At 40.4% G+C, this 20137-nt stretch overlaps 1 protein-coding gene across 1 annotated transcript in view; it reads right to left on the bottom strand.

The window, feature by feature from the left end:
- Positions 1-820: 820 nt before the first annotated feature.
- spock1 (SPARC (osteonectin), cwcv and kazal like domains proteoglycan 1) overlaps positions 821-20137 on the bottom strand; it is a gene marked incomplete at its 5' end in the record, with an annotated part of 110537 nt that continues 91220 nt past the window's right edge. Inside the window, 6 exons of the mRNA XM_080502689.1 lie at positions 821-1629; positions 4637-4774; positions 5442-5504; positions 6942-7163; positions 7457-7576; positions 17913-18036. Coding sequence (XP_080358815.1) covers positions 1433-1629; positions 4637-4774; positions 5442-5504; positions 6942-7163; positions 7457-7576; positions 17913-18036 — 864 coding nt within the window. The 3' untranslated portion in view covers positions 821-1432. The remainder of the gene's footprint in view (positions 1630-4636; positions 4775-5441; positions 5505-6941; positions 7164-7456; positions 7577-17912; positions 18037-20137) is intronic.

Here is a 20137-nt window from a genome sequence, read left to right as displayed (position 1 = left end):
TTTCCTTTGACAATCTCAAAAATGCACATAAGGTAGACTCTAAATCCCCCATGGATTTGAGTGGGTGTGTTTTTGTCTGCCCCTCTGTCCAGGGTGGACTGCTTATCAGCTGAGATCTGCTCCAGTAACCTGTGACTCTGAGTTGGACAGTGTCGCTAATGATGAATGGATAAGGGAAATGAGTCATCAGAAAAACAAGAGACACATTGACACATACCTGTACGTTTCAAAAGACACCCAAAGTGCCACTTTACTTAAACTTTCAAAGTTACAAATAAAAGTTCACTTAGTTGACATGGTGAAGATTTTAATTTCAATCACTGAAGATATCCAATGTTGGGAGGCAAAGCAGGGTCTCCTCTCTGCTTTGACTTCGTATGTGTCCTCCCAGCTCAGGAGCAGCTTCTCCCTCTAGTGTCCATGCACAGTCAAAAAGCCTCAGCAGCCCTACTCACCGGTTAGTAAAATAATAGTGAGCTGCAAGACCCCACAGATTCGCACTGTCGGCCTTGCAATTCACTGGTCTACACTGCTATCACTCTGAAAAGCAACTTCCTACCTCCTGAGATTGGGAGAAGAACTGAAAAGACACTAGACAGCATCCACATAGCAACAAAGTATTGTAGCAGCCAAATAGGCATCACGTTCTGTTTGAGATGCATAGAGCTAGACCTGGCCAAGTAAATCTCTCTTTTACAGAAACACGATGAGAAACATGCAACAACAACGACAACACATCTTTAATCTCATTGCTTCCTGGGCTTTCTTGGAACATTCAAGATCAACAATTAAATAATTTACAATCCTCCATGAAATAACGGAAAGAGAGGGATCATCTCAGAGCCTGGAACTGTGGCAGCGATTTGGGGAGACATTGTTGAACACTGGCAGGAGCCCAACGGGTGGAACACAGAACATGAGGATGGTCTGCTGATAGATCAACAGGGAAGGAAATCCACAAACTGGATTCCCTGGAGCAAAAACATATTTACATCCAACACATCAGCTAATGTATCTGGGCTGACAGACTGACCAGAGATTCTGACATACAGTGGTAAGAGTGACAGAAAATGGAGGGAGCGATATCATTGAGAAGTGTCAGTTTTAGCAGTAGTTGCAGGTTTGTGGAGAAGTACAAGCGGGGAGCTGACGGCTCCAGCAGAACCGGGGCTAGACAGTTGTTGAAATGTAATAAGCTTTCAGTTTTTTTGTCTGTGGAAAGAGTGAAACACTTGAAAATGAAGAGGCTGGTTTGAAGGTCACTGAAGAGACAGATTTGGATGACGGGCCGGGATTACAAGAGTGGGTTCTGGGGCCAAAAGATGGACTGCTGCCAAGATATTTGGAGGAAGAGACACTGGAATGGCTTCAGATCTGTGCTGAGTTACCGGAGTTTCATGGTCAGCTGATGGCAAAATGAAATGGAGCAGAGCTACCAAACGTAGCCGATTTCATCATCCTTGTCCTCTTCCTCGTCCTCATCATCCTCGATGGCTCCCCGTGGATGGATCCGGCCCCGTCTCTTCTTCTGCCGGCTCCGTCCACTCTGTAATGAGTCCTCCTCCTGGTCATCGAGGAGAATGACTGCTCCACCACTGCCAAAATCCCCCGATGTCTCTTGGTCTTCATCTGTAGACAGACAATCCCCCCCCCCCAAAAAAGGCTTGAACACAGAAAAAGTCACAAATGAGTAAAGGAAAGATAAAGATTGCCCTTGGCTAATCAAAGTTCTTGTAGTTCATTTTTCCTCAACTCAGGTTTGGTGCCTGCCCAGTGTGTTTAAGCGACTTTCCAGCTCAAACACATCTAATTCAAATGAGTGAGTCCTTATCAAGCCTCTGCAGACCTTGAAGGTGTCCCAAACATTTTAAAATCAAGTATAACGCTGTCATAGCAGGGCATTACGACAGGACCACGTCTGCATCTGTAAAAAACACTACCGTGAAAGAGACGAATAGTTTGGTTCGAAATATGTTAATATGTTCAAGCAGACTTTGAAGATTCACTGACCTTTATTGTACCGTCAACATAAAGTAACATTCATGGTTTTTGAAATATCTAAACTTTGGATCAAATACGTCGGTCAGAACAAGTCGGCAACCGACTTCAATCTGGCTCGAGGGGCGAGCCAGATTGAAGTCGAACAGCAAAGTCATACTGTGAGGTTGAGTTTGTGAAAACACAAGCTGAAGGCTACAGACATTGTGTTGCATGAGGTCTTGGTCTGAAGGAAAACACTAAAGCAAACAGCATTTCAGATCTTTCAGCAAACTTTCCAAATACAACTCAGAATTAGGTGATTTGTTGTATTTTGAGATGGGATGCCATTTAGAAGGAATTACGAGGAACAAATTGAGGACATGGCTTTTTGGACATTTTATTGTATATTACACTGGGAGGCATCATTAAAAATGGCATAAAATTACTCTGGCTTTTTGAAAAGACATTCAATTAAAAGTCTTCATAAAGTATTATAGTCATTATAAAATTGTCCTTCAGAGTCCTTTAGCGACATGCAAATAAAACCAATCCCATGCATTTTTTTTTTTATTAGATTCAACTGTACTTGGTGATTTGTCCTAATTAGCATTAGTGAGACAAGCATTTCATGTTTTCAGTACCTTGGTGAAAGCTTAAACAAGCTATATTTGCACACTTTTGATAGGAGAACAAAATTACATTGAACCAAGTACATTTCTGACCAGCACACATAAAATCACACAACCATACAACACAATGTGGCGTCGAGGGGAAAACCTAACCAGCCAACTTCAGTGATGTCCAGCTAATAGGGGACTGTTGCTGAATCTAGAGTGGCCACATTGTGAACAGAAGTCATTATCTCAGTTTCTGCCTGAAGCATTTTCAAAAATTGGTGCCAAGACATCCTTCTGAGTTCAGCTCAAAACAGAGTGTTTACACCTGGGTACAGCATTACTCTGGCTGAGTGACATTCACAGTGATGCAATCAGTTTGGTGTCCTTGTGCTTCGGCAACTGAGTGGAGAGCTGCTGTGTTGCCACCTGTTTGTTCTATGCAGGGCAAGAGGGGAGAACACCGGGCAACTGGAGCCGGAGGCCACTCAGAGTCAGACGAGGTTTAGACCAGAGACAAAGGACTGCTGCTGTCCCTCTGTGTGTGTGTGTGTGTGTGTGTGTGTGTGTGTGTGTGTGTGTGTGTGTGTGTGTGTGTGTGTGTGTGTGTGTGTGTGTGTGTGTGTGTGTGTGTGTGTGTGTGTGTGTGTGTGTGTTGGGATTTAAATCTGTTCTCAGAGTCCCATTATATGGGGAACACATTATATATATCCTCAATCACGAGGAAAACACTACATTTTTGAGTGGAACATATTTGATGAGACTAAGAAATACATTTATTTCTACACTCATGGGATGAGTTTACTCATTTACTGTTGTGCGGACAAAAAAAAAACATGTTTCACTTTGTATATATAAAGTTGTATTTTGGTAAAAACGTACACATTTCACGGTCAGGCTAAAGTCAGGGAGAGTTAGGCTTGGACAAGTAGTAGTTAGAGGGTGTCAGGATGTAATTGTTCACACACACCCAAGAATATGGCTATATGGTTAGATTTGATCAGGTCAGGAAAAATACTAAGTAAGGCCAGTTGAAGTTTGGGTTGACGATGCAATGTCCTCAGAATGAATGAAAAATGTATGTGTTTTGTGTGTGTTTGCTGGACAGACACATCATCAACACTGAAAGCAGACATTACTGGCTTTGGACTGGAATGGTATTCAAGGGAGCTGTAATCTGTGCCAGAGAGTTGGCTGTTTGATTTGCAATCAGTATGTCTGCCGGAATTCTTTTTGGCTAATTATTGTTCACTTTGTTCATCAATAGAATCCCTCTGCCATTGATTTGCAGCAAAGTGCTACTCTTGGCTTCTTGACCCTTCTCTTTGAAATTCTACTGCTGTCTTATTGACAGATTCTGACATGTCAGTGCACCTGAATATTTATGTCAGACAAGCATGAGTTGCGCATCAATCCTGCACGCTTAAGTGTATCTTTTATCAACGCATCAACAAGCTGTCATTGTTTATGCTCCTTCTCAAGGTACAATTCAGCCATTTCTTTGAATTTGTATTTATTCACATTTTAGTTGGCATTGCTCTCCACCAACAAGTGTGGCATGTTTACTTACTTAACTCACGAGGTGCTGGTGTTTTATCAAGGTGACAGGAGTCGGATATCAGAAGCAGATAGAATCAGACACATTAGAAACAGCCTTGCTGGCTCCAGAGGCTCGCCTAATGTTCTCTGTTCTCTAAATAATAACACAGCTCTAGCCAAAGATAAAGACACACAGGAAGAGTTACTGAACGAAGAAATACAACAAAGCTGCAATCGTGTTTTTGTTTTTTTCTTTCTGGGTTTCACTGGACAGCATGTAATGAATAAAGGGTTTACAGTCTCTTTGGTCTTCAGAAGATTAGAGAGTCTTACATGTGTCCATCTGGAAATAAGGCACATTGAAAATTCTGGAAGACAGTTAGATAAAGTGAAGCCAATAAGGGCAGTTTCAATCAAGCCTGTTGAGATCAAGGAAATGTGTGAACATCTGACTGTGTGTATGTCTGTGTCCTTGCATGTGTGTTTGTTCACGAGGATCTTACCACAGTTGGGGTTTCCTTGTTTTCTAGAGCCAGCGAGCTCATTTCCATATTTGTCAACACACCAACATTGTCCGGTGCTGCCGTGACACTGGGTTGGCTTGAAGTAGCCCTCCTCGGTACAACGTGGAATATAAGAGCCTGAGCACAAAGAAAAGATGAGGATGAGATGAGACAAAGGAGAGAGAGAGAGAGAGAGAGAGAGAGAGAGAGAGAGAGAGAGAGAGAGAGAGAGAGAGAGAGAGAGTGGAAAATAACAGGATAAAGGAGAATGTAACAAGACAGAGAGAAAAGAAACAAGGAAAGAGAAGATGGCGAAGACGTTTAAGCAGCATTAGGTTGATAAAAAACAGAGGATATAATCTGATCACTGTTCAGCCGCGGTTACTTCAACGTGTCCTGAAGTTTCAAGTAAAGTTTTTGTGTATTCACGAAGAACTATCAATTACTGCTGTGAAGGTTGCAGGACAATAACGATGCATCCTGCTTAAGAGGAAGCAGTCACTTTTAATAAAACACACACATAAATACATACACGCACGCATGCACACACACACCCACACACACACACAGCTTTTCCTTTACCTTCATTTGACCCACCCCCCCCGTCTCATTTTTCAAGCTGTTTTGTCGTGAGGCCAAACACTGAGCAATCTACTTGGCAAGGACTGAGGACATGAGTAGAAAAAAGTCTATATGTCCTTTGTCTTGTTCAATATCTGACTTGAAAAGAGCTAAATGTGCTCTTTCAAGGAGTGTGCATGTCGGTCCAAGAGCATGTGACAGCAAGTCCTGCGTTCAGACTGACCTATGAGGCTCTTTCTTCGACTCTGATTCTGGATCCTGCTCTTCTCATTCTGACAAGGCAGCCCTGCAACGAGAGAAAAAAACAGAATAGATTAATTAAACGGGCCAGTCCTGTCTTCAAAGCAGCCAAAAACTGAAACAAGCCCTTCTTTGTTGCATTATTTACTCAAGTTGCGAGATGTTGTTAATATTCACACTCTCTGTTTACATTAGTCATTCACAACAATTTTTTTCAGTTGCTGAATCTCGTCTTTATTCACTTTCTCATTTAAGTGAGGTTATAAATGTATATTTACAAAACAAACTACTAATGTATGGAGCTTTCTCAACACATTAGTTGTGCTGGAGTAGCTCCAATACTTAATATTGTTCAGTTTCCATCTCGAATTAGACAAATCCTGATCAATCCATTCCTCAACTTCTCTTATCACTCCTCCTATCAACTGCACATTAGATTTTGACAGTCCAGCTTGTTTGTTTGTCCTTTTGTCCTTGTTCTTTAGCCTCTTAGGCCTCTTGGGCTAAAGAACACAATAAAAAATGTTAGAAGACAGTTTGTTATATTTATATTTATTTTATTTGGGGGGGGAAAGCAAGCTAAAGGAAAACCTAACAAAAGGAAAATCCTGATTTTATTAGCTTTTTGAAAAATCTGGCTTTGCTGAGTAGAAGTATTTGGTCAGGCCTGGTGTTTGAAGACAGGTTCATACATTTAAAACATGTAAAAAGGTGACATCATAACATCAATTAGGTTGGTACATTGTAAATAAAGTGTTGTTCTTTATGTCATTAGATAGACACATAGTTAATAAAAAAAAATGACATGATGTGGCACACTGCTCTTATCCAAAGGTTAAGTATAACTTTACAATTATTTCTACAAAAGGTTTTTACAGGTACAAAGACCCTGTTGAAGAGGTGCCAGAAATCACAGAGATCACAGGGACGTCCCAAAGCTTCGTCTGCTGTGAAATTGTTAACATTCCATCTAAAAGTGAGTTCAGACCTTTCAATTGCTTCTGCTTTTTTAATGTTGTGAGAGTGAATGGGTCCAACAGTGTTTGGCCTTGTTGTAACGTTTTCACTAATAAAGATCTCAAAGGGAATCCCCAGTCTCTTCAGAGTCTCTTCAGGAAACACGATGGGAACCATTCATCTAAAGCACATATGTATCATGAATACATTAAAAATCCAATTTCCCCTTTAACTTGACAAAATGTGACAGACACAGTGGGCCAGTGTTAAAACAAAGCCTCATGACATTTATAATAATAAAACAAATTGTGATATTTCTTAAACCTCCTGAAAGAAATCCTGCATGTGTGAACATTTTGTCATACTTATTGTAGCTTAATGTCAAGTGCAAAATGTCAAGTTTGAAACAAGCACCATTATTGTCGAGAACCCTCATCAATGTCACCGAACTCATCTCTCTTTCCCCTGCTTTCACACTTCCAAAGGATTCTATTTTCAGCCAAATCAGTTTTTAGCACTCTCTCACCTTCAGGTTTCTGGAAACAGTAGCACCACTCATTGTTAGACAGCTTGCCATCCTTGAAGGAGTCACAGGAATTGAAGAGAGGCTTCATGCACAGCTCATACTTGTCCAAGTAGATGGCACTCAGCTCTGATTGGTCGAGCAGGAGGTCAAAGTTCATGTCTAACTTGTTGAACATCCAGCCCAGTGAGTCCTTACAGATGGGCAAGATGCTGGTGTCAAAGTCTAGTGGATTAAAAGAAAAACAAAAAACGAGACAGTGAGGCAAAGATTTCAGGAACATGTCCAGATTGTACAAATTTTAATCCTTTCAAGAAGCACAGTGCGATTTGAGTGTGTGTGTGTCTGAGTGTTTTCAGTGGCAGAGCTGAAAAGTGTTCAGACATGTTGACACTACAGAAAACACAGCAGGGTCACTGTCAACATCAATGCCCGCCCCCACGGGGAACAAAAAAGCTCTGTCAGTCCAGCAGAGAAAGTGCTGCACACATATACATGTTGCGAGGAGATGTACTCACGTCCGGTGGCGGAGTCCAAGCTGTCAGAGGATTTGAGGTCTCTGTTGGCATCGAGGTGAAGAACTCCAAACCAGTCCTTCAGCCTGGCAGCCAGACTGTGCAGCTCTGTGTCAGTGCAAGCTGCACACATACAGACACACAAAATAATGAGGCAAGGTGAAGCTGTCAATCAACGTGCTGTCATCTTAGGGAAGCCCCACCCCACCCCCAACAATTCCTTTTTGCTTCTTATCAAACTTTCATTTCTGCTGTGTACTTTCGCTTTGTATACCTTCAATTCTCTTCCCTCATCCGACTTTTCTCCTTGAGCAAACACAGTGGAGTGGCAACACATACTCAACGGCTGCTATCTCTTGACGGTTGCCATGGGAACCCAATCTGACATGCACGTACACACATATACAGCAGACATACCGGAGTTTTCATGTCTGCTGTCATTTCTTTCCACTCAGTATTTATTGGTTATTTCCTATTCAAATGAATGGGGTATTTGTGTGGAGAAACTACACGCTCACAATGATACACATCACCCGTGGACCAAGGTCTGTTTAAATTCATGTCATCTTGCCCTCAAAGGGACAATAAATGGGTGCCTTCAGGTGAGGGGCCACTTGATTGCTGTATTTTATTCAGATAAATCAGTGAGGGCTGGTGTTTATATGCATCTGACTACTCTGTACAACTAAAACAAAACCTGGCCCTACACTGTCACGCGAGCTGACGCTTCTTACTGACATGTCTCCCAAAGCGAGCTCCGGCTGAACAATATATCTAATGATACCCCTTAATTTAAAGTATAAACCAGAAGAAAGAAATCCCTCGGGACCGACAGGGTCTGACTGCAATTCAAGCAGACCTCTGCCTCTGCCTGTCTAACTCTCAGACTCTGTCTGTCAATCTCCATCCTCCCTTCTTTTTCTCTCCTGCATGTGATTGACATATTTTTTTTTCTCATTCTTTTTCTTTTGAAAGCTTGATAAATGTGCCTGGAGGACAAGAGCCATTCTTCACCTCGTACCGAGCCTGCCAATCCAAACGCCCCGATTCGGTCGTGGAGGACGGAAAATGCAGATCGAGGTTGTTAGCATTCCTGTAGCACTCTGATTTTAGAATTGAAGCAGTTTCCTTGGTTTCAACGGTTTTATAGTGTCACAACGATTTTTGTCTAAAAACAAATTGCCAAATTCTTTTGTAGCAATCAATAGACTGAGAATTGCAGCAATCAATAGAAGGTAAAGCACACCATAGTAATCAAATGAACTGAATAGCACACACAGTCAAGCTTAAGACATTTTCCGTTGCAGGTAACATGCATTGACTTCCATTCATTTCCAGCAGTCATGCTCTGAACTCGAATCTGCCACTTGCCGAATCCTAAATCTAACCTTTACCTAACTCTCGCCACCACCTGAAAAGAGAGGGATGGAAGTCACAAACCTAAAAACCTCAAGTGTGTAACAGTGAAAAGTGTGAGAGTGTTGAACAAACAGCATTTATCTAAACCAAAGTCAAAGCATGAACCTGTCTTGGAACATTTTCAGGGGTATAATCATGAAGAGGACAATGAAAGGGGGTCTTAAAGACTGTAAGCAGGAATATACATATATAAATGATTGTATAGTTGATTGATATATGAGGAGCGTGTTCATGCGTGCATCAGATTTTCATCTAAAATGTAATGTTTTCTTGATTAAGATTTGATTGTTATCCCCATAAGGCTGTCAAATCCCTATAATGCAGGTGTGTAAAAAGATTCTGGTCTTGACAACAAAATATATTGAGATCCACAAACACATTATACAGCAGTATTCATTGAAATACCGATAACAGAGCAGATTGGATGCCTTGTGGCAACCTGGATTACCCTTTGCTGTTAGTGGATCAAGGCGTCTGCAATACAACATCAAAGGATGTGTGTACTTACAACACACACATAACCATGTGACGCATATAAAAACACTGCCGACACAAACACACAAACCTGCCACAGACCCAGCGGGAGTTTTTAAGCAGGTCTTCCCATGCTGGGCTCTTGCTCATTAGAAGAGTTTTGGATTTTGTTGAGTCATTACCCCCCTTCCCACATTATCCCCCATTGTTGAATCATGTTCTGCACCCATTTATGTACACCAAGATATGCCTAAGTACATGGCCACAGAAGCCCCCACGGCACTTTGCAGTTATATTTTGGGACTGTGGGTAGCTGCCTCAATAAAACAGCAGCCGCCTCAGGTAACAGACAGCAGCCTAGAAAAAGACAAATAACATTTATCTGGCTGGCTAACCCTGTGACATTACCTCTGCAATTCAAAGGTGGTCTGCATGTGTCTGCGTGTGTTATAATCCTTCAGGGCGAGACAGATAACATTTCAGAGTGCCCTTCATTTCCACGGTGTGCAGCAGAGAAAGAGGGAGCAAAATACCAACAGCGCAACATGATCAGTCCCCAACTCCTCTATACAATGCTTCTAGAGGTACAAGTGTAGCCAGTTGTGTGTTTCTGCTCACAAAAAATTGCAACGATTTAATCCTCTGTTCATTTGTATGAACACACTTCATCCGCCCATCAGTTTTTCCACCTCACCATCGTGCTTTCAAAAACCACTTATTGGCATTTGCTTTTGTGATTCTTTTGTTGCCTCTGAAGACTCCTTGAATTGCTTGTTCATTTCCAATTCCTCACGTCTTCCGCAACTTTGTCAGTTTACCGAGATTCAGTGCGAGTCACTTATCGTACTTACCTAACCCAGTTTTCGTATGTTACTTAGAAGACCACTTTGATCTGTCCCACTCTCCTTTTTCTTTTCCCACCTAAATTGCTTTGAGTGCTTCATTTCCCGTTTCTCTCCTTACACATCCCTCCACAGACGCCAGATATCTGTTTTTCACCCCCTACCTTTGATATATATACTCCCTTTGTCCCTCTTCTTATTGCACATTTTCTCCCTCTGACTTCACTGCTCTCTCCATCTTTCCCCCTCCAGTCTCCTGGCCATTGCACTGTGGCCAAGAATGAGTCTCAGCGGAGCCCTCTTATCTTTTTTCTCTGCGTGACCGAAATTGTTTCAGTCAGGTCCGAAGCTGTTGCCTCTGTTGCGAGTCTTTTTGTAGGGCATTGAGTCAGAGGGGTGAAGCTGACAACATTCACAACTCGGACAGAACACACAGAGAAGAAAGTGCACTATTGTAGCTGGTGGACCCGCTGTTTGACTTCCTCACCCCGAAGAAGGGAAAACAGTGCAAAACACCTGACAAAAATTGCTTTTCTTGAATGTAGGACAGTTTACTTACATCTGCTTGAACAATCACAAAATCTACACACACACACACACACACACACACACACACACACACATATATATGTGTATATATATATATATACACACACACGCACGCACGCACGCACGCACGCACGCACGCACGCACGCACACACACACACACACACACACACACACACACACACACACACACACACACACACACAATATTGTATCATCGTCGAGTCACAAACTTTCTTGTCTTGTAGTTGCACAAATAGATGGCAAGGTTGACAAAGGAATTGACAGGCTCCTAAAAACAACAGTTTTATGTTTGTTGCAATGTGACACTGCCCTATCTTTTTCTAATGTACTACCCACTAACTCCCAACCGATGCAGTAGAACCTCGGAGTGTGCTTATGCAGACATTTCTCCTGACAGAGTTTTTGTTTACTGTCACTTGTACTTGCTCATATGGGATTGCTGTAATGGCCACTACATAAATTGAACTGAATTGACAAAAGATTTGATAAAAGTCACCAACTGACCAAAAAGCTGGAGTGCCCTGGAAAAAACCTGCACATATGAAGACTTGATTTGACTTTCATTTACTTATTGAACTGTGTGGAATAGTTTCTGTGAAATCGGACATGGTGCATCTGGTGTGTGAAATATTTACTCATGCATCATGGCAACCATTAGTAAGTCTTATACTGCAGTTGGGAAAAAAAGTTGAAAGTTCAGCGCCTTGTCAGCTTTAAGAAACTGGTAGATCTCTTAATTTTGAATAACTGACTTTCATATTTTTTTTATCAGTAAATCTGTTACTTAGTAAAAGAAGTTTTAACTGAAAAGGACAGAAAATTGGCAGCAGTCGGAATGGAGAGTTGTTAGCCTTGGGCCAAGAAGTTGTTCTGTCTCCATATCTCCGTGTTAACCCTGCTTTAACCAGTGGAGACTTCAGCTTCCAAAGGGAAAGATACACTCTTCTGCCAGATTGCCAAAGATCGACTTCCACTCAAAGACCACTTGACAGGGAACCTTTACAGATGAGACTTTCCCTACATAAGAAGCAATCGATCACACCTGTGGGTCAAATGTCAAACACTGAATCATAGCTTGAAATGACCTTCTCTTTCCATCCCTTTACCTCTCACCCTGTATTTCCTTGCTTCTGTTGTCTTTCATGCCTCTCAACCTAGATCAGCAGAACCTGGTAGTAGAAAAGTAAATAAAACTATCCATCAGTATTTTTTATACACGTGGCTGCAGAAAAAAAAAGAACTTGCTGAATGAGGTTAAGTACAACTAAAGTGCAAGACAGCGAATAAGATAGAGCAGCACTGAGGGTATGAGTGCAGGCAAATCACTGGAAACTTGTAGCTAACTTAAAATGTGTGACACACGTGTACATAGATCTACACATACAAATTATAGTTGATTCTTTCAAATAAACACCTGGAAATATAAATGCACTTTAGTAATCTTTTATGTACTTAAAACATTTATTGCAGAGCATCTTTGAAACCACATTTATAGTGCTTGTCACATATTATTTTTTAGTTTAAATAGCATATTTCACAATAGATATCTATTTTGTTCTTTTATAATTGAGCACAGACAACACAGTCATAAGCAGATGTCGTGATCGTGACTGCCATCACAAGGTTGTTGTGAACAACTCTCCCAAATTAAATATGCTGTCATTTCCTCCGGCTGGTCATAAGATAAATGTGTCCTCCAGACTCAGTAGTGCATAACTTTAAACATCAGAAGATGTCAGGCTCTGAATTCTTCAAAAGGTCTCTTTTATCATCTATAAATGATTAACTAAGTTTGTCTTATAAAATAGAGGGAGTGGTTTTGAATCCAGGCTGTGGAAAAGGTGCGTCGTGATCACCTTGAGACATCAGGAGCACGGTCTGATCAGATCAAGATTAAAGGTAGATGGAAAGGAAAAAGAGAGTGATGGAAGTGGGGGACAGAGATGACATTTCTTAACAAGGTAACAGAAGGAGAGAGAAAGGAACTGTGACAGTCAGGTGTGAGAAATATGGACGATATAAGGTCAGATTCATTAAAAAGATACAAGAGTGTGTTTGATTTTTTTTTTTTTTTTGCTCCAAGCTATCAGCTTTCCAGGACAATCTCACTGGCAGTGAGTTGAAGTTAGCCTAGATAATGATCAGTAATACACTGTCAGCACAGACAGGGAGCGAGTCAAGTGGAGATGGAACTGAGACGGATATAGGTTGAGCCTGTGAGAGGGCAAACCAGTTAACAGTTTTAGATGCTTAAATTTATCCAGTTTATGCAGTGATAAATGATAAATTTGAGCATTGCTGGGATACAGTAATGTCTTTACCTCCAAAATCCTGATTCTATATATTGTAAATGTTGACTTAAACATTTGAAAAAAAGTGTAAACGTATATAGAAGTTTACTATAATAAATGAATAATCAGGATCAATGTCACAATTATTGCGTCATCTACAACATAGGCACACACACACTTATTTTAATAGTGTACAAACAATCAGTTTTGAGAAGCAATAAATAGAAAAACAAACTCTCACTTGGCAAAATTAGTATCACTCTAAGGGTTGAATTACAATTCATGCAATGTGAGCAAAATGGGGAGTATAGGAGGATCCCTGTTATTCCAACTCTGGGTTGTTTATGCATTCCTCCAAGGAGGCTTGCTCCACTGCTATCCTTGTAGTGATAAATAGCCTAAATACTTTCTTGTGTTCTGTATTCAGAGCACTTCTAGAAGGAGGGAGCGAACAAACAAACAAAGAAACAAACAAACAAAGAAACAAACAAACAAACAGTGCAACTTCTCTTAAATAAATGATTGGTAATTTGGATTATTTTTTAAATAGCTGGCAATAGTGCAGCAGTTTTAATAGTCAATTCATTCTGCTAAATATTGCAAATTGCAACTGTAATTCTCATCAGGAAATGAGAGATATTACAGCTATCATAATTTCCATCCTCATTGATCTGTTCATGCTAATCGTGGTTTATCTCAGCTGGTTAGAATTCATGCCTGAGTTACAATGAGTGAATGCGCCTCTTTGGGTGGGTTTGCATTAACGTGACAGCAGGTACCTTGTCAGGAAAACGTAAATGTTAGAGCTTGAGAAAATGACCATAACAGCTTCAAAAAGAATAGTCAAGATAGTGTCAATATGACTTGGTAAGAATGCTCCACAGGCACTCCTCAGCTTGGTCAGTGCTCTGAAAAAAAAAAAAAAAAAAATCCCTGTGCAATTGGCAGGCGTTTGAAGAAGATAGGAAGTGTGGTGGCAGAAGAGAGGAGAGCACAATGTGTCCTCCTGTGCGCTCTCTGTGGAGCGTTCAGACAGGGATGCCAGGAAGAATTTAATTTAGCGAGGGGATTTTGCCCGCTTATCCTCAGTTTCTTTGTTTCGTCAATGTCTTTGTTCAACAGTAACTGACAGTAAAAGAAATATTATTACTTTAAAAATGTCATTGACCATAACTGGCAGTGACTTGGGCCTTTCCACACATGAGCTGCTGTATCATTTTGTGTCGGCTTGAGTCATTGTTTTACATGAGGAAGTGATGATATAAAATGTCACAGCTGTTATGCCTTGGGAGGGGATGACGGATCAGATGGAATCCACAGCATTGTTGCTGCAACCGCAACCTTTGCTGACAAAAAAGACACAGCAGAGATGGATCTGCAGCCACCTCCGGATTGAATATCCATTAAAAACAATTTAAATTAGTCATTAAAAGAAAAAAAAAATACTGACAAATGAGCACAATTTACCAAATTATAATCATGGTAATTGATATTTGTTTTTAAACTTTTCCCTCCAACCAGTGTTTTTCCCTTTCCTATTGAAGATTACAATGCAGCAAAGTCCCAAGCAGATGCCACAATGTAAACACTAAAACATAGTCACAGTCCTCCGAACAAAATGTAAAAAAAAAAGAAAAGAAAAGAAAACTGGCAGAGAGCAGGAGAATGTAGAGTTAGAGCTTGAACCTAACACTTTCACAAAATGATGGATTAGAGACTGGAGACAGACAATAAATGAGCAATTGATAGAGACAGGAGAGCATGGATGAGGAGGGAAGTCTGGGAGAGATGTCACTGACAAACACACCTGTGCCCCACTTTGCTGCAGCCACTTTGAGAAATAAAGGTTATTACTGTGACTGACGCAAAGACACTCAGAAATATATTTGAAGCCTCGCATTGGAAAAATAATATCACACTTCAGTCTCAAGAAATAGCATGCTGCAGCACATATATGATCTTTTACAATCTTTTAAAACCAATGAATGATAGAAAGGACAAAAAGATAAAGGCTGATCTATAAGTGCTGCTGGATGCCTTCACTTAATCACAGACATTACACTGATGGTATACCACTGCAAGAAAGTAGATTAGCTTCTTTCCCAGCATGCCTTCTTCGTGATGATTTTGCAGGGAAAAAAAGGAACAACTAGATAGGCACATAATGTTATATACATATATTGCCTGTGTTCAGATGTTGTTTGGTGTAAACTGTTTACTCTACATTTCTATTTAAAAAAAAAGCCTTAATGTCAACTTGAAAATATCAGTGTAATAAAAATAGTCTTTCTGCTCGTCGACTTGCAAAAAAAAAGCACTTCTTATTTTAATGATGGGAAAAAATATTTTGCTACTCAACCACCTGTCGTAAAACAGACAATGATTAATGAGCATCTGAAGTCTAAATTTACCTCTTGCTATGGAGAAAATGAGCGAGGGAGCATTAACTGAGCAAAGAGAGATTGAATGAGGTCGCGATTTTTAACTCAGGTTTAATCAGTGAAATCAAAGCAGGTGCTTATAATTAGACCTCGATATTTAAGGTGTGGCTAAAGTGCAACTTGGTTGAATTAACTCTAATGAACCGGAATAAATAATTCTGTTTTTTTATCACTTCTTGTGTACAGGGATGCCACTAAAATAATTAAACCCTCTTAAACAGTTTGAATGAATTTGCCCATCATTGATAAGCTACAGAAAATGACTAGAAGAGCACTAGAGATAATCATGTAGATGAGAATATCAGAGCAGAGTGAACTCTCTGGCCCCAGCAAAGCTACTCTGGTATAACAACATGCTAACTCTTCTGTAAGATTAGGTTTGTCTCGCTCCCTGCCACTGTAATTGGCTTAGCTCTTCCTGTCTGGCTTATTTCTTACTACGTCAGCTCAGTGTGAAGCTTTCGTCATCAGGCAGAGAGGAGGCTCACAAACTAATGTTTCACTAAATATTTTGCCTCTTCATTTGCTTTTCTGAGCTCTTCTGCTTTCAGAAAGTAAAAAAACAAAAAAAACCCTCCATCTCTTGGTTGTATTTTTAAAATCTAAATCAAATTTCTGATTTCATAGAGTGCATACAGAAAATTCAGCCACGAATCTGCCTTGAATTTACTGCTTTCTAACATTATTACCAAGAATGATGCAATGAAAAATTTGCATAACTTTTTTTTTTAGCATACAAGGTTTACATCACAACTGCCGTACTGAAGTGATGACGAAAAGGTTACATTCACATGGTGACATCCATGGCATCTACCATTCTTCCAGTCTCTGCACACACAAAAACCAGCCAGCAAATGGTCACGTTTACTGATAAAGTGATGATTATGGAGCTACAGTTGCAGGCAGCAGGTGTTGTGTGAACTGAAATATTTACCAGTCTGGTATGAATGTTTAAACCCAGCGTGAACCTGTGGCTATCGGTAAACACAGGGGTGATTGCACATATCAAACTGCCGCAATCTTTTGGCCGTTTCCATAGCGACATAGTCTGACACACTTGCACGCACACAGTGTTTTCCTCACCAACTGCTATCCCAATCTGTTTACCATTTTGTGTTGCCGATCTAATGAGAGATTCTATCAGGTTGAGAGATGACAAACAGACTTCACTCATCTGTGCCACCTCGGAATGCACAAACATTTGGATGTGTTATCTGATGGACGGTCTCGGGATGGGCTATTGTGGAAAGTACATGAAAGATGGATGACAAAGTCAGAGAGAAAGAGGGGTAAGGTAGAAATAGGAAATGGGGAAAGCCCTTCCGCTAAAACTAAAAAAAGAGTCAAAGCAGAGAGCTATGCAGTAAAAATTAGTGTTAAACTGGATGTTGACACTTTGCAAGAACAAGAAATACATTTCCTTGCTTTCTACACAGGCTTTTTTACTTTGTTCTGTCCAGCGAGCCAAGCTCTCAGCAAACCAAACACATAATTATATATTGAGCAAAGACAGTGGGGAATTAATTAGACAGCAGTCAAGTTGGTAAAACACTTCTCTATAAGCGCATCTCTCTCTGTACACGCCGTCATTCAGGCTTCAACTAATGGAAGAAGAGTACAAAATAGAGGGAGCTGTCATTAATTAGCAGACACTTTAGTTTTTATATTGAACGTGTCTGATGAACCTCACGATCCTTATAAATGCTTCTTAATCAGAGAGTGATTAGTGAAGACGTGCATCAGCATGGAAAGCGGTGAGGCAGAAAGACAGACCACCACATAGATAGCCGGATAGACTCGCAACAAACACACAAAGTAGAAACCTCACACTCCCCCGGTTCTGGAGAGAGAGGTCTGTTACAATAACTATCCATCCTTTTCTGTGTTGCTTTCCTTTAGGTTGCATTTCTACGCCACAATCTCTCCATCCATCTGCAGAAATCCTATTTTCATGACAAACAATAAGACACACAGAGTCACTCCATCACTGATCGCCGCAGCTGTCAGAGAATGGGTGGGAGCAATAGGATGGGAGGGAGAGAAAATAACATGAGTAAGGGTAGAGAGCTGACAGGAAAGAAATGGAAACACCGTGAATCACCAGGAGAGTTTGAGGGATTACCAGTGAAAGCATTTTTGTGTCTTGCCGTGAGACACGTTGGAGCTATTCGCATCCTAAAAATGGCCAGAGCACAGATAATGTTCTTTAGTCATCCTTTTGTCTTGCCACTTAATCTTACCTTTGTTCCTCGAAGAATCCAACCGTATTCAGTCATACAGTAAGAGCTCAAATGAAGTGAAACAGTGAGAGGGGCAAGAAGGCTAATGATGTAACAGCTTGGAAATGAGAGGAAATCTGATTTCAAGGATGGATTATTAAAGCGAAAAGCAGCCATCTAAACAGGAATACAAAGTACTCACCAGCTCTCTCAGAAGTGGGTGATGGTTTGCTGAATTCCTCCTGACCAGGCAGGCAAGGACACAGGCCGTCACATTTAACTGAGATCATTTTCCCAGACAGGCAATTCTGAAACTCCAATTTGCACTGTGAAAGCAAAACAAACAGAATAAACCGTGAATTTTTATTAAGCACATGAGAAGGAAAACAATAATAATAAAGTCTGAAAAACAAACCAAAATACAGAGAACCTTGCTGACACAGATCAGCCTAATATTCTGCACAGGCCCCCCTGTAATCATCATTGGAATATGCAAAGCAGCTCATACTTGATTACAGTCAGGAGACTTGATTAGCTAAATGGTCTGTTGTACTTATATAGTGCATTTTACCAGGTCTTTTACATTATCTGTTAAATTCACTTATTTATTGGGAGTAACACGGATTGTGTCATGTGCTTTGCTTCAGGAGACTTCACCATATGGACAAGGTGAGGTTGAACCATTACCTGGCAATTAGAAACCAACTGTTCTCCCAACTGAGCCACAGCCAGCTGAGCTGAGCAGCTTTTTGAATTTCTACTGAATACCTTTCGAAATTGTAATGGAGTTACTAGATAATCATGCAATAATTAAATAAATAACTCGTTACCTGGAATGGGAACTGATAAATTATCTTTAATTGTCTCTCTCAGAGAGACTCTCTTAATAATGGGTGCAAACTTGTGTAATTGCAGTGTTGCTGTGACACATTAGCTGAACTATTAACGCTGTGTGGGTTGGTCTATTAGCGAGGCACTTGTCTGCAAATCAAATTGGGGTGCACACATATTAAAATAGTCCGCGCTAATCAGTCATCATCAAAGCTCTATATTTTGAACAGCAGGGGCTCACATGAGGATGACACAACATTTGGCTGTCAGGCAGAACTCACCACAACACCTGCTTCTTGAAGGAAACAAATATAAAGGAACTACCTACAAGGGCACAGCTCCAGACAGGTCCTATAAAGGTAAGCTAACATTTATTTAGGGCCGTGAATAAATTACAGGTGCGGTGAGTGCAGGCTGATGGCTATGTCACTGACAGTCACACATCGTTCATGCTGCTGTCAGGAGGACTGAGTTTAGGAGTAATATGAAGCTTCTACTTTGAAGCGAGTAACTGTTGAGGCAACAGCTGAAAATGTCTGTAATTGTTACAGTGGTATTTTTATAATAATAATCATCTATTGTGTTACAGGTAAAAGCAGTGGTAGTACTGTAAAGACAGACAATAGATAGAGTACCCTCATCAGTTAAGAGTAGGATGTACAAGTGCACATAATGTCCAAGGTACAAAGAAACAGATTGTTAAATTTTCTTTTTAATCAAGGTCAGTCTCCTTCAAGTACAAGGAGTAGGAATGTGACAACTACACTGTTGATTTTGATGTTTAATGTAATTTAAATCTCAAACTGACATATTATATAGATATAAGGTGAAACTAACAGTGTGTTAGAATCACTCCAAGATTTCTTCCATGTTTTCTTTCTATATCGCGGTTTCACTTCAGCATCTGCACCCTCTTAAAAAATAGGATTGCTATAGGGCGTCATGAGTTTGTTCTCATAAAACATACAGCGTTGGTGTGGAGTGGAGTATTTATTTTGAGGCAGATTCCAATTAAGAGGGTGCATAGCATGTCTTCTGAGTCATCACCCAAAAATAACAGCACATTAAGACATGTATTCATCCATTTATTTTTTTAATTTAACATAATGTCAATGTATTGAAAATGTATCCACTGCAAAAACAAGAACAGGTAACAGGTAACAGGTATGACAGTTGAAATATTCTATACAAAGACCTACCCAGCTGCCTTCCACTCTCAAGCTACAAGCTTCTAATTACCATTGTGAGGTTCTTTCAAATCTATGGATCCCAACAGCCAGTGAGAACAAAATCCTCTCTTGTTAAACTAAAAAGGAAGTTAAACACCAACAGAAGAGTGGAACTCAGCAGGGAAAAATTATGTGCAGATCTTTGATTTAATTAGCATGACATCATAAGGTTTTTGGATGACGATATACTTATATACTCATAATTATTTGCTATATTGTGCCAAGTCAAAGGCAGATAGTGGTGATCAAGAGGTCTAAAGAAAGTGGAATTATGGTGTATAAGTAAGTTTTAGTGTATGACCAGACTATTATGACCCCATGCTAAACAGCTTTTGGGTATTGGTGTAGCTTTGTAAATCAAATTATT

The sequence above is a fragment of the Blennius ocellaris genome (assembly GCF_963422515.1).
Source record: "Blennius ocellaris genome assembly, chromosome: 9".
NCBI classification, from domain to species: Eukaryota; Metazoa; Chordata; class Actinopteri; order Blenniiformes; family Blenniidae; genus Blennius; species Blennius ocellaris.
Note: the sequence above shows the minus strand (reverse complement) of the source record. Positions and strands in the feature narration are given on the sequence as shown.